Source organism: Pristis pectinata, chromosome 26, assembly GCF_009764475.1.
Source record: "Pristis pectinata isolate sPriPec2 chromosome 26, sPriPec2.1.pri, whole genome shotgun sequence".
NCBI lineage: Eukaryota > Metazoa > Chordata > Chondrichthyes > Rhinopristiformes > Pristidae > Pristis > Pristis pectinata.
In genome coordinates, this window is record NC_067430.1 from 1749464 (window position 1) to 1764015 (window position 14552).

The window sequence follows — 14552 nt, forward strand, 5'->3', positions numbered from 1 at the left end:
TTGATGTGTGACTTTGCCTTCACTCGTCCATCCCTGCACAGATCTCTGTCCTGGGAAATTTGTTTATTTTTGTAAAAACAAACTTCCCGGGATAAAGGTCTGTTGTTTATGTGACGTAATTTGAGATTTCAATGTCTGGATCACTGCAACTGGACAGTGAATTTACTTCTGAACTCTGGGGCAGTTAATAAATTGACCCCTAAATGGAGCAGTCCCTGTCACAAGTGGACAGCATTCAGGCATGGATTGACTGGACACTGACCAATAATATAAGCCCTGTGTTCAGTTTTGTTTTGAGAGAGTGGATTTGAAAGCATTGTTTTCTGTTGAAGTCTGTGCACTATTGCTATTTCATGTTGCACACTCCCAATTTGTTTCAGATTTTTATCTTTATTATTCTGTCGGATTATAATGTGAACTAATAAAAACAGAAAAAGCTGTAAATACTCCACAAGTTAGGCAGCATCAGTGGAGAGAGAAACAGAGTTAATGTTTCAAGTTGAAGAACTGTGGAAGAGAGAAAACAAATTAGTTTTAAGTTGTTGAGAGGCTGGGGTGTGGTAGATAGCATAGGGAGAATATCTCCAATAGAGTGAGGTCAGGGTTGCTGTGGGGGTGATGAAATAAAGGTAACACAAACAAGGAAACAAAATCTATGAATTGAGGCAGTTAAGAGAGAAAATACAAACAGGGGAACAGCCTTAACAGTAATTAAAATCAAAAAATTGCAGATGCTGGAAATCTGAAATAAAAGCAGTAAATACTGAAAACATTTGGCAGGTCAGGCAGCATCTGTGGAAGGAGAAGCAGAGGTAATATTTTCAGTCAAAGACCTTTCATCAAAATGGTCTTCCATCTAAACAGTCTTTGACAGATCTTAACAGCATGCTTTCATCTGTGATTGAAGTTTGTTTTTCTTGTTATGTGACTACAGAAATGCCAGCACAACACCCAAGGCCAGAGATGTGAGCAGTGTGTGCCAGGTTTCTATGGTGATGCCAGAGTTGGAAAGCCAGACGACTGTCGACCTTGCCCCTGCCCGGGAACCACCCCCTCAAATCAGTGAGTGGCTTTTTTTTAAAAAGAAAGCTAATTTTTCTACAATTAATATTGATGTAATTATCATTTAGTTCAGCCTCTATTGTCAATTATCAATCACAAATGAGGGAAATGAGCCAAGATACTGCCTCTTCTTGGAGACTGGAGTTGAGCATTGCTTGTGAATTCCCCGTGCTCTCTGCCTAAATAATGTCCTGCTTTTGTAGCTCACTCCTTAGTCTCCCACCAGATACAGGTTCTCAACTATAACTTGTTTTATTTTTCAAAGAAGATTTTTTTATAGTTATGAAATGAGCAACCCTGTTTTATAGTTACAAGAAAGGGGGTTGGTCATTTAAAACTGAATTGTGTAGGAGTTTCATCTTGAAGTTGTATTCCTGGAATTCTCTACCCAGGGATTTGTGGAGGCTAGATTGTTGGAGGTACTTAAACAGGAGGTAGCTAAATCTTCAGAAGATGGAGCAATTGAGAGCAATTTGAAACTGGCACAGAAGCAGAGTTAGAACTAAACACAAACTAAAGGAGCAGCACCTCGTATTCTGCCTGGGTAGTCTACAACCCAGTGGCGTGAACATTGAATTCCCCAATATCAGGGAACCTGCTTCCCCTCTGTCCCTTTCCTGCTTCCCCTGATCTACCCAATTCTTCCTGCACCCACCCCAGACCCCCTCACCATGTTTCTTTCCCCTCTTCCACCTACCCCATCGGCCCATCACGGGCACACTCCTCCCACTGGTTCCCCTCCCGCTACAGTTCCCAGCTGCCCCTCCCCACCTCCCTCATTTGGTTCCATGCTCCACCTCGCTTTCCGGTCAGATTCCACCAATGGCAGCCCTTTGTTGCTCCACCTCTCACCACCCAGCCTCTGTCACTGTTCCCACTCTCCCCTCCTTCACCTGCCTCTTGCCCTCCTTACGTGGATCCAGCTATCGCTGGCCAGCTCTTGCTCCAACCCTTCCCCCTCACCTCTTTATACCAGCTATCTCCCCTCTATCTTTCAGTCCAGATGAAGGGTCTCGACCAGAAACGGTGTCCATTTCCCCCACAGATGCTGCCTGACCCACTGAGTTCCTCCAGCAGCTTCTGTGTTGCTCTAGGATTTGAGGAAAATGTCTTTTGGATTAGTTTAAATACTGGCATAATCAGGGATCAAGTTGAGTCGCTTGGAGCCAGTCGCAGTAACGAAGGACCATTAATGTTTGAGAAAAGTTGCTAGTGTCATCATTGGAAGGTTAAAGCAGCAGGTGGATGATTTGGAGGAGAGTGGTGCGATTAGTAAGCTGAATTTCAGGGTCAAGTGATCAGCTGAAACCTTTGGAACTTTGATGGCGGGCAAGTGGTTGGTACTGCTTCTTGCTGTAACTGAAGAGAAAATCTAACAAATGGAAAGGGAAACACGCAGAGTGCAAAAGGCGGTTCTAATCCAGCTCCTGCTGCTGCCAAGAGGAATCCACACCCAAGCATTTAACATGGTCAGCATTAAGCTGATCAGAGAGATGAGTAAGGATTTGTGAAACACTCCCTGTGTGTGAAGTAACTTCTCAGGGTTGTGCCCATTTGTGTCAATGATTCCTTCTGTTTGGGAGCTACTTTCAGTGTTCTCCTGACATGGGGTGAAAATGTCAGTGTAACTGCACTCAGCTGATTGTACAGCGATGAACCAGCCCACTCATCAGGTCGGCAGTTACACATTCTGGGCAAGGTTCATTGAGCCAGCATCCTAACACAAGGGAGAGAATTTTTAAGTTGGCTGCAGGCAGCCGAAAATGGAGGAACTTCATTAAAAACATGTTTACATTATTCAAATACTCTTCAGTCTTGTACTGGTTGCCCAGCAACATGCAATGTGAACATTTCAATGATCTAAAAGCCTGAGTGGTTGCCTTATACTTTTGTAACCATTTTATTTTCCACTCAGATTCTCATCAACTTGTTTCCTGGACTCGGACAGAGAGCCAACGTGTAATAATTGTCCCAGCGGCTTCGGAGGCAGGAACTGTGAGAGGTATAGTCCGCTGGACCATCGCGAGTCCTGCTTTAACATGATGTTTTTTATGGTGCATTACAATCTTTCCCAATTGGGCATTCCCAAGGGCTCAAATATTTAGTCTAATACTGGGAGCTACTTCCAGAATGGTGTCATTTCCATGAACCAGCATCTTATCAGATGTACTGACCCCTTCACCGGTTCCAAAATGTACCGAGCTCAGCCTGAGTTCGGCATCATCTGTGGTTGATGCTGCTCACCATACACCACAAGGCTTTGGCATAAAATACCAAAAACTGAACAAAAGTGTTCACCATTGAGGAAGCATGCTGTTTAGTCCTGACCGTTGTGGTCCTCCGGTGAAAGGGTTCAATCTAACAGAGTCTACAAAGTGAGTCCCCGAGTTGATTGAGTTTGTTGGCCTTTGGCCAGAAAATATAAGGGTTAAGGAAGCTCACTGTTCCTCATTGACTCGGAGATTCAGTTTAAAAACCTAAAATATGTTTAAGCTTTTCAATTGCAGACTGCTTTCTTTGGTTAAAGCTCAAATTAAATTTAGTTTTGTCAATGGAATAATTGTTTCAGCACACTGTTTACGGTATTATAGCCCTGACAGAGAAGGGTGTTTGTCCCGTTTTTCTGACAGCACAAAGCCCCAACGAGATTGAGTTTGTTTAACTCAGTCATTGGTTTGGAGGTTTGAAAGTTGAGGGTCTGTGCAGTGCGTCACCAGTTCCACTGCTAACTCCTCCAAAGAAAGCAGAATACCATTGAAAACCCTTCAAAGATAGAACTCCATTCAGGAATATGACACCAGACATTCTCTGTTGGAAGCAGTCTCTTCATGTATAGCTTCTCCCAAGTTCTATGCAGTGTGTTGAGCATGCAGGAGATTAACTTGTAGAAAGATAATATAGGTCTCATCAACCGGTGAAGTGAAAGGAATTTCCTGCAGAGAAAATAAACCAATGGTACCAAACATTTTTAAAGCTCTTGCAGGAAATAGTGGCTGGTGATGGGTAGCATTGCTCATGATACCAGTAGTGCTGTTGATCTGAAACATAATGAGCACTGACTGTATTTGAGGTGCGTTCATTGAAAATAATTTGTTATAGAACCTTAAACAAGAGAGCTAAACAGGGTCTGCTGCATGCTATATTGTGAAGAGTCTTGGGAGAAGCTGGGATTCAAAATGTGGGTCATTACTGGAAGGAACACTCAGACTACCTTACGTCCTAAGCCAGAAGCTGGAAGGACAGTTTGGCTGTGTTAATCTACCTTGAAAAACTTCCAGGGTATTTTCCATTTGTTGTTATTAATCATCACCGTTGGGGATCTTTTGAGAACTTTAGGTTCATTATTAAATTTGGACGGTCTCTTAGAAGTAAAAGGGTATTCTAGATGTCCAATTATAGCAGATTTGTTGCAAGCCTTGGTCAAAGTGGACCTTCCATTTGACCAGCACAGGTGGAGACACTGGGCTTTCAGCTTCTGTGAAGAGGGGTTTATAATAACCAGACATATTTAGCCTTCCTCTGGAAAAGCCAAAGAGCTCTGCATGGTATAGGTGGAATTGGTTGTGGGAGCTCCTGAATACTTGCAGTTAGATGACCTTCAGGTGCTTCTTGGTGAGCTGGAACTTTCTCAGGTGGCTGGACTGAAGGCTTCTAGTGGTGGTGTGTTCGCTGTGCATTTCTGCCTCTCGTGGAGCTTTCGTAATCTTAAACTTTAGTTTATGGAAATCAATTTAAGTATCCATACATGGTGTCACTGTTTCAAGGGGATAACACATTTTACTCACCAGCTGCAAAGTAGATTCAATTGCAAGCAAAAAAATCCATTAACTTTTAAGGTTGAAGAGCTTAGCTTGGAGATCTGAGGTAAAAGTAGAAAAGCCACACCTTCTCAGGTGGTCCCACGGGGTTGAGGAGATTTATGTTCACTCCAGTTCCATGGATTGTCAAGTGGCTGAAAAGTCTTCTGTGACACCATCAGACCTTGCCATGGGTGGGGCAGATGGTGTTTGACGGGGTGGTGAGTAGATGATCTGTGGTGTTTGGTGTCTTAGTTGATGTGTGGCTGATAATGTGAATGGTCACATGCCAAGGACACCCATGGTTTGGTGAGGAAGTTGTATTTTTTCAGGAAAGCTTTGAGGACATTGATGCATTCTCATGCTCAGCCAGATCCAGTGGGCAGGCCATGTTGTTCTTCCCTGAAAGAGTCACTCTGTTGAGAATTCAGTCATGGCATGTGGCCTTCATTTAGCTGTGTTCCAAATGACATTTCCACACCCATCTAGTTTGAAATAAGTGTTTAGTCCCTGATGACAGGTTCTATGGCAGGAAATTCCAATCCTCCTCTCTATTCTCACCCACTCTGAGCAGTCTCCTTCATTCCCCTAACCAGTTTGTGCTCTAAAACTATGACTAGTTTTTCCTCCCTTTTTTACTGATTTTACCTTCTCTCACCTGTAAACACCTCAGTGACAGGATACAAATTGCTGTTCCTTTTCTCTGAAACCAGGCAAGTTCCACAGCAAAACATTGTTGTGCCAACTTGGGTCTGTAGACCACAATGACAGCTTAAGGAGGAACTTGATTGCTTACATTGTGGTCTGTGGTTTGGAGGTTGAAGGTGGATTGAACGGAGAGCACGTGCCCTGCTTATGTTTGTTCAGTGCTCATTGCAGTCGAAGCTTCCTCAAGCCTGACACCTCATCTCTGAGCACCTGGAGGCTGAAAATCACAGAATGGTGCAGCCCATCATAGCCATTTTCGGAGGTACTAATTAGTCCTTTTCTCCTTGCCATGCCCTTTCCCCAATTACTGCATCGTTTTTCCTATCAAGTAATTATCCAATTACGTTTTCAAACTGATTATTGAATCATCACAGCAACAGGCTGCATGGAAGGTTCTCTGATTTAGCCTCTCGTTCTTGGGCCAGTGTGACCATTGGGCCAGCTATGGTCATGATTGCCTGTGTTAAATTCTCTTAACGTTCCTTGCCTTAAGGAAAATGTCCACAGCATGTAACTGATGTCCCTCATTCATCCCAGTAAATTCTCCATAGCACCTTCCCCGAGGCACTGGCCGAGAGAATTGGACACGATTGTCCAACTGGGGCTAATTAGCAATATAAAAATGTTTCATTGAGTCATGCAGCATGGAAACAGGCCATTCAGCCCAAAGGTGGGCACCCATCCACATTAATCCCACCTTCTAGCACTTGACCCATCGCCTTCGATGCCTGGACGATTCACAAGCTCATCTAAACACGTCTTAAATGCTGTCATTGACTCAGCCCCCACCGTTCTCTCAGGCAGTATGTTCCAGGTACTCAACGCTCTGCCTTTCCTTTTTAACACAAAGTTTACAGCATCTATTCCAGCATTCTGCCCTGACCTGCAGTTGCAAGGGAACAGTTCTACAGTTTTGTAAGCACGATATTTCAGTAAGTGTTGTTAAAGCTCAATGCCTATCAATTGTTTCAGTCTATCACACAAGTTCAAGTTTATTGTCACAGGCATACATACCCTGGGTATAAATGCCATGAAAATAAACATTTTGCAGCAGCAGCACAGTACAGTACAAACAAGGCAAACATAAGATACATAAACTTACATTAACAGAAATTATACATAACCTTCACAACACAATAAACAAAGAAACAAAAAATAAACTTAACAACATTAGTGCAAGTTGAGCGAAATATAGCCTGAGATAGAATCAGGGTTTTTCAGGTTGGTTCAAGAACCTGACGGCAGTGGGGAAGAAGCTGTTGTTGAACCTTGAGGTGTGGGTCTTCAGGCTCCTGTACCTCCTGCCTGATGGCAGCATCGAGAAGAGGGCAGGGCCCGGGTGGTGGGGGTCCCTGATGATGGATGTCGCCTTCCTGAGACATCACCTCTTGTAGATGTCCTCGATGGTGGGGAGAGCTGTACCCATGATGGAACTGCCTGAGTCCACCACTTTCTGTAACCTCTTGTGTTCCTTTGCATTGGAGTTTCCATCCCATGCTGTGATGCAACCAGACCAAGTGATTTCCACTGTACATCTGTAGAAGTTTGTCAGAGTTTTCGAAGACATGCCAAATCTCCTTAAACTTCTAAGAAGCTGGAGGTGCTGGTGTGCCTTGTTCATGGTTGCAACTGTGTGCTGGGCCCACTCTGTACTTAGGTGTCATGAGCTGCTGATGTGAAACTGTGAAGTTTACTTCTTTCCCTCAGTGCTGATGGGATGTTGCTTGCACTGGATGGGCCAGCAGTTAATCCCCATCCAATGCTGTGTTTTGAATGTTTACATTCACAAAACCATTCAAACTTTTTGACAGCTGGTTCAGCATGATGGTGTGGCCCAGCTGCCTGTTGAATCATTTCTGGCTTGTTCAGGGCCCACAGCTCTCCATGGATAATGATGCATAGGCCACACCATTATCAGAGAAGTCGCAAATGGAACTGAACACTGTTCCCAATTCCCACCATTGACGGGAGTGGGTAAAGATGCACGGCTCTAGGATTTTGCCCTGAGGAACTGGTGCAACAATGGCTGGGCTGAGGTGATCCGCCTCTTGAAATACATCATCTGCCTTTATGTTATTTGATGCCAAGGGCAGTCACTCACCTCTTGAAATGAAATCTGGGGCAATGCAGCCCGGGCAATGCAGCCCCGGCAAAACCCAAGCTGATCATTGCTGAGCAGGCTGTTGATGTCCAGGTGCCATCTGATAACAGTCGAAGGTACCTTCCAGCACATTGCTGATTGAACATAGACTGATGTGTGCTCATTTGTCTGCTTTTTGTAGCAGGACACACTGCATGATTTCCCACTTCACGGTCAATTCTGAATCTGTATTGGAACAGTCTGGCTACAGCACTGGCTAACTCTCAGCAGTGACATGCAGCTCTCTGTCCTCACTGAGAACGGAGATGTTCATCAAACCTCATTCAGGTCGTTGCCAATCATGACATAAAAGCATATGAAATATGAGCAGGAGTAGGCCACTTGACCTTTTGAGCCTGCTCCACTATTCATCAGATTCATGGCTGATCTTCAACCTCGGCTCTGCTTTCTAACCCTGCATCCCGTGATTCCTTTAACATCCAGATATCTACAACCTGTATTTCACAAGAACTGAATGACAAAGTCTTCACAGCCCTCCAGGTTCACCGACCCCTACGTGAAGAAATTTCTCCTCATCTCTGCCCCAAGTAGCCTAACCCTTATTCTGAGACTCTGACCACTGGTTCCAGACTCTTAAACCAGGGAAAACATTCTCCCGGTTGAGCCTTGTAGGAACTCTGTGGCTTCAATGAGATTTCCTCTCATTCTTCTAAACTCCAGAGAATACAGTCCCAGTCCCCACTCGGTCTCTCCTCGTACACACAACTGCCATGTGAATCAGTCAAGTGAATCCAACATATTTTAAGCAAGGAGACCAAAACTGTGTGCATCCCTCTTGGTGTGATCACCCTGGATGTGACAGGTTTACAGAGTCTTATCTGATCCACTTGTTCCCTTGGGCTGTGAGTCATGTGTACCATGCTCCCTCAGTGGCCAAGAGCTGGGGCACCCCACCAAGAAGTAAAGATATGTAAACATTAACTGTTGGCAGTGTGCCCACACTGAGAAGTACTAAGGGCAGCGGTTGGAGATTCAATCAAGCATATTTTTTCAAAAGGCATGGGGCAGGTTTTAAGGGAGTACTCCTGTTAAAATAAATAGCTCAGCGTTGCACCAGGGGTGCCTCTGCACAGTGCAGTTGCTGCACTTGTACACTGATTTGATCGATTGGTGCAGTGTTTGCCTGGTTGGAGACCCTGTTGAGCTTCTGTGCAGCCATTGGCACCATGTTTGTGGGGTTTTTTTAATCAAGATTTGGTCTGTTCTCTCACTGCAGTATTTAATACCTTTTGTGGAACAATGAATTGCTCTTTAAACTGTTCTTTTTTTTCTTCTGATAAGCAGTGAAGAGAGTGATGCTGACAGAAATCATTGTAAAACCCTTTAATGAAATTAACCAACACAGAAAACTTCATAAAAATGATTCCACTCCTTGTAATGTACTATTCTATCGGCTTAACTCTCCCACTGTGATGTCCTGATATGTTGAAGATGTTTCTGTTTTAACTTTGACCAGGTTTTCATTAGAAAGTTGAAATTGCCTAACTAGTTGTACTGCCTCAAGGAGGCCATGGTTACAACTGAACAGTCTGACTTGTCTGTGTTGGTAGCCCTCAGCACAGACTGCAGCCACTCCTAACATAGCAGCTTATTCCTCACCGTAGCTGAGGCTTTGAGCCTCACTCACTTCATCTAAGAAAATGGATTTTATTTTGAAGCCCTTGTGTATAAAGCAGTCGGTATTGTGAGAGTACTATCCATAATGTTGTGAATAAACTGGTGGGCTGCTGATAAGTTCATTGCAAATATTGTGTCTTTTTTAAAGTCACATCCTTGTAACTGAGATGAGCGATGAGTACTCCTGAACACAGTTCTACAGTTGTAATTGAAAGGAGGTGAGGTTCCAGGTGCTGTGTTCTGTTGAGTAGGTGCTTCTATTTGTTTCGTCAGTGAATTATGTTTTGAATTATCTCTGTCCACATTCTTAAAAGTGCTGCCTTCTGTGAATGAGAACTGAGTTTGCTCTTCAGCTTAATACATATTACTGCTTAATTCGGGGTAGGAGTTTGCTTTAACTTTTGTGGTGATTGCGTTAGGATGAAGGTCCAATGGTGCAAAAACCATTGGCCTTTATGTACAGACCGGTCTGGGACCTTTGCTTTAATCATTGCCTAATCAAGCTCTTGCTGCCTCTGCTTCTGCTGCTAACTAACCTGTGCACTAACATGGGGCTTCCATGTTGGTTACTTGTTGGTCAGAGCTTGCAAACACTACTAGATGTTGCATAAAGCCTTTCCACACAAGTATGTATCCAGAAAACTACCTGGCTGAAATATGTCTATTGTTGTAAGCAATAGAGTTTTCACCACCCCGTCTTTGTGCTCCACTACAGCAGCTCAAAGAGATCTGCTTAAAATAAAACCCATTTAGTCTAACCAGTCGGCTGCCAGTCAGAGGCCAAATTGTCAAATTCCATGTTATATATTTCTTTAAAGAAAGAAAAGATGTCTTTGTTTGCTGACCAAGACCTTTGATCCTTTAAAAAGAAATCTGACAGAATTCTGCAAGGTCTGGATTCAGCCAGTGATACTGGAGTCCAAGAAGGTGATTCCAGATGACTGCCGGAAGATTACCAAAGGTGGGTCCGGACTCACTAGCAATACAACAGAACCAGCCGATCGCCAAGGTAACGGTAAGCCAGGCATATCTCCAACAGTCAGAAACACGACTGGGAATGTGAAAAATGTGGGCAGCTCTTCCAGTGTAGATGATAACAAACTAAAAAATGCAACTAAAAAGGCCACCTTGACGCGGCGAGCCTCTAACTTTAGGCATTTAATGAAAACGTTTGCCATCGGCTTCAATAGAAGATTGGCAATGTTAGAGAACACTGGCTTGGATCTGAAAGATGGCTTCAAGCACTTGCAGAAAAGGCAAGATGATCTAAGCCATCAGCTGAGAAACCTCAGCCGTATGTTGGCAGCGCCCTCTAAAGACAAACTCATTTCCGAACTTCAGTGGAAGTACATAGACCTTGATGACAAGTTGACTGCGTTGCAAGTACGACTGGAAATTCTCATCGACGGGTTTGCAGCTTTGGCAGAGGAAGTCTCTGAGCTGAAGAAAAGGAGGGCATTTCACACCAATAGTGATCAGCCTGACCTCTCTAAGACTCCCACCAACTTTCCTGTAAATCCGTCTCCAGAGCACCACAAGGTGCATTCCAAAGCAAGTTTGAAATTAAAGCCGACGTCTCATGGGAACAACAATGAAACTTCAAGGTTTGTCTCCACAAAGCCTCCTGTTAAAGGTCCCTCTCCAAACACAACCGAACACAAAAAGGGCAAACGATTTCACTTTCACAAGAAACCAACTACTCCTGTTGGTCTTTTGCCAACTGTACAAACACGTTTCGTAACAACAGCTTCTCCTGTGCAATCTACAGGCAGAGCCCAAGGGAACAGGCAAGTTGGGGCTAAAAATAAATCTCTGCCTGGTAAAGGCAGAACTGTTGGTAAGAAAGCCCCCAGAACCGTGAAACCTGCCGTCGCACCCTATCTAGTCTCACCGACGTTGTATTCAAATATGACTGGTTTCACTGTGGCACCAAGCCATCTGCGTGCTCAACCAGCCCCTACAGCTGTGCTGGAGAAACCCATGAAATCATATCCCCGGGTATCGAAAGAGAAAGTGAAAGATGTGAAAACTGTAAATCGCATCAAGGTCCCAGCCAGGGGTAAAGTTGTAACAAAATCCAGTCATAAAATGCGTGCAGAGTCCGCGGGCAAAACAAAACCTGACAAAAGTTTAACTGGGCAGTCCCGGGTTAAAGTAAAACCTGGCAAAAAAATAACGGCACAGCCCAAAGATAAAGCAAAACATGGCAATAAAACAGCTACACAACTTCTTAGTACGAGTGTGAAGCCCTCTGCGTCAACAGGTGGTATCGATGGACCTCAGAAGCAGAATATCAAGCACCCATCGTCAACAAGGAGTGATATTACGTCGGTGCACAGGAAGAGAAAGACATTCTTCAGATTAGATGCAACCACATTGTCCCCTGTTACCAAACGGCTTAAATCTACAGATAGAAGACCCCTCCCAACATCAATGCCTGCCAAGAGAATCTCTGCAAAGGGGGGATCCCAGCTGAGGGATGCCACTGAGATCCCAGCAACTGCACAGTCACTGAAGAGGTCTGAAAGCCCACCAGTAGTTGAGTCACATAGTAAAATATGTGTCAACGATAGCCCCCCAAGGAAAAGAAACAAAGGAACCAGAAAGAAAAAGACTAAAAAAACATCTGCATTGGACATCCTGCGGCTGCTGAAAGGCGGTCGTCAACATTATTCCAACCCAAACAGGAAGGTCAAGGACGTGCCCCTCTATATTACACTTGGTCGTCTAGCCATACCGATTAAAATTATCCCAGACTGAGGTGCTTCTGTGCTGGTTTTCTGAGTACGCACCTTTGTGAAACATGCATGAAATGAAACTTCCAACTTGTGTGCTTAAGAACATTATTTGCCTGAGCGTAAGGTACAGAGTTATTGGGAATAGACTGAGAGTCTTTTGTGCTTGTCTGTGTAAAACATCAAACAAAGTAATTGTCAAAAGTTTTGAAGGTGTTTTGTATGTAGTTTGTGAAAGTAAAATGTAGCTCATCTCAGTCAGTACTAAAGTTCAGGTAACTACCTCAACACAAGCAATGCACTTGGTTCCTTTCCATTTGTCTTGTTGGAATATCTGTACAGAAACTTGTCTGGATTAATAATTTATTGACTTCAACAAACTAGTCTGTTTTCAATTCAAAAGTTCAATCAGTCCATCCAAGAAAATGAGCATATACCACTTCCATACATCCATTATATTTAATCCAAGTTGTTTTCACTCAAGTGTTTCAATTCTGCTGCTGGAAAGTTGTACACTAAATGTGAAATCTCATATCATCATTCATGCATTTGTTCCTTTGATTGATGTAGAGTTAACAATCAGGAATTACAGTGGTCAATTAGACACATCTTTGTGGTCAGGGCTACAGTGTGTGCAAGTACAGAGATTCTGAGGGAGCATTACTCTAAGTGCACCAGGGCTCCACTTTGAGCTCACGAGCAAAATATTGCAGATGTTTGAAAACTGAAATAAAAATATAAAATACTGGTGGTACTCAGCGGGTCGGGCAGCATCTGTGAAGAGAGAAATGGAACTTCATCAGAACTGGAAAAGTATGAAAATAAGTTTGTTTTAATTGCAGAGAGGGGGAAGGATGGAGAGAACAAAGGCACTGTCTTTGATAGAGTGGACACCAAGGTTGTCCAGGTGCCACAATTGGTTTAGCTGCCATCTGGTTAGTCACAGCTGAAATCAAGAGAAATGAATCGAGGAAATTAGAGCAAACAAAACAAAAACAACATGCTGGGTGTGTGAGGTGCAGAACAGCAGTTGCTGGGAAACGGACAGGGAATACTGGAGATCTCAGTAGATCAGGAGAGTCAAAACTGGCCGTTTCAAAAACAAACAGGATTGGTTTGTTATCTGAAGTTGTTGAATACAGTATTGAGGCCCAAGGGCTGAGATGTGCCTGTAGGGTGAGATGTTCCTTGAGCTTACCTTAGGCTTCATTGGAACAACGTAGGAGGCCAATGATGGAGTGGGATTTAGAATTAACGTTACAAGCAGCTGAAAGCCCATGTTTACCCTTACAAAGCAGTCACCCAATCTGCATTTGACTTCTCCAATGATCAAGAGACCACATTGTGAGCACTGAAAGCAGTACGCTGAATTGGAGGAAGTACAAGTGAATCGTTGCTTCACCTGGTGAGGTTGTTTGGATCCCTGAGGTGGGAAGGGCCGAGGTAAAAAGGCAGGTGTTGCATCTCCTGTGGATGTGTGGGAAAGTGCCAGGAGAAAGGGAGCGGTTGGTGGAGATAGAAGAGTGAACCAAAGAATTGGGCCCTTTGTGCTGACAGGGAAGGGGAGAGGAGGATGAGCCTGGTGGTAGAATCTCATTAAAGGTGGCAGAAGTAATGAGGGATGATCCGCTGGATGTCGAGGCTGGTAGGGAGGAAGGTGAGGAACCCTATCCCTTCTAAATAAGCTGGAAAGCTAAGATTGCTAGATAAGCATATGGAGGAATTTAAAATAGAAGGATATGTGGGGGGAAGGGGTTAGATAGTTTTTAGGTGAAGTCTGTGGGCCGAAGGGCCTGTATTATGCCGTACTTTCTATGATTCTATGATTCTCTGGTTGAGAGGCGAGGGGATGAGAACAGCAATACAAAATTGGAGGAGACACAGCTGAGAGGACCATTAGCCATATTAGAAAATCCACGGAGAAAGCTAGACATCTGAGAAACACCATCGACATCTTTGGTGTTGTTAACAAGACCACGCACGTACTCGTAGTAAAATAAAGTGCTGAAATGCTCAGCAGGTCAGGTCAGCTTAAGGCTTCTTATTCCAATAAAGCTCAGTGTACCAGCTTTTTCTCTGTGTTCTCACTGCCCTTCCTCCGCCTTTCCATCTTAAAACTTATTTCAAGAGTCAAAGAGCTACAGATGGTCAGCATGGCACACGTCCATGCTGACCATCAAACCCCCATCTATACTGGAGAAACAAAGGACTGCAGATGCTGGAATCTAGGTGAAAAACACAATGATGCTGGAGGAACTCAGCAGGCCAGGCAGCATCCGTGGAGAAAAGCAGGTGGTCAACGTTTTGGGTATCAAACAGGTGCCTGTGGAAACTGACCTCCTGATCTGCAACATCTTAATTATTAAAGATTTCACTTGTGTGGAGAGACACAGGTTACTGGAATTGTTCCATGAAAAGCAAAGGCAAAGAGAAGATTTAATATGGATAATCAGATTATTAATAGGATGAGTG

General features: G+C 43.9%; 1 protein-coding gene across 6 annotated transcripts in view; it reads left to right on the plus strand.

Moving 5' to 3' along the window:
* hspg2 (heparan sulfate proteoglycan 2) overlaps positions 1-14552 on the plus strand; it is a 429897-nt gene that overhangs the window by 202865 nt on the left and 212480 nt on the right. For all 6 annotated transcript variants that reach the window (XM_052039638.1, XM_052039640.1, XM_052039643.1 and 3 more), the window contains exons 28-29: positions 935-1062; positions 2978-3064. In XM_052039638.1, the coding sequence (XP_051895598.1) occupies positions 935-1062; positions 2978-3064 (215 nt within the window). The remainder of the gene's footprint in view (positions 1-934; positions 1063-2977; positions 3065-14552) is intronic.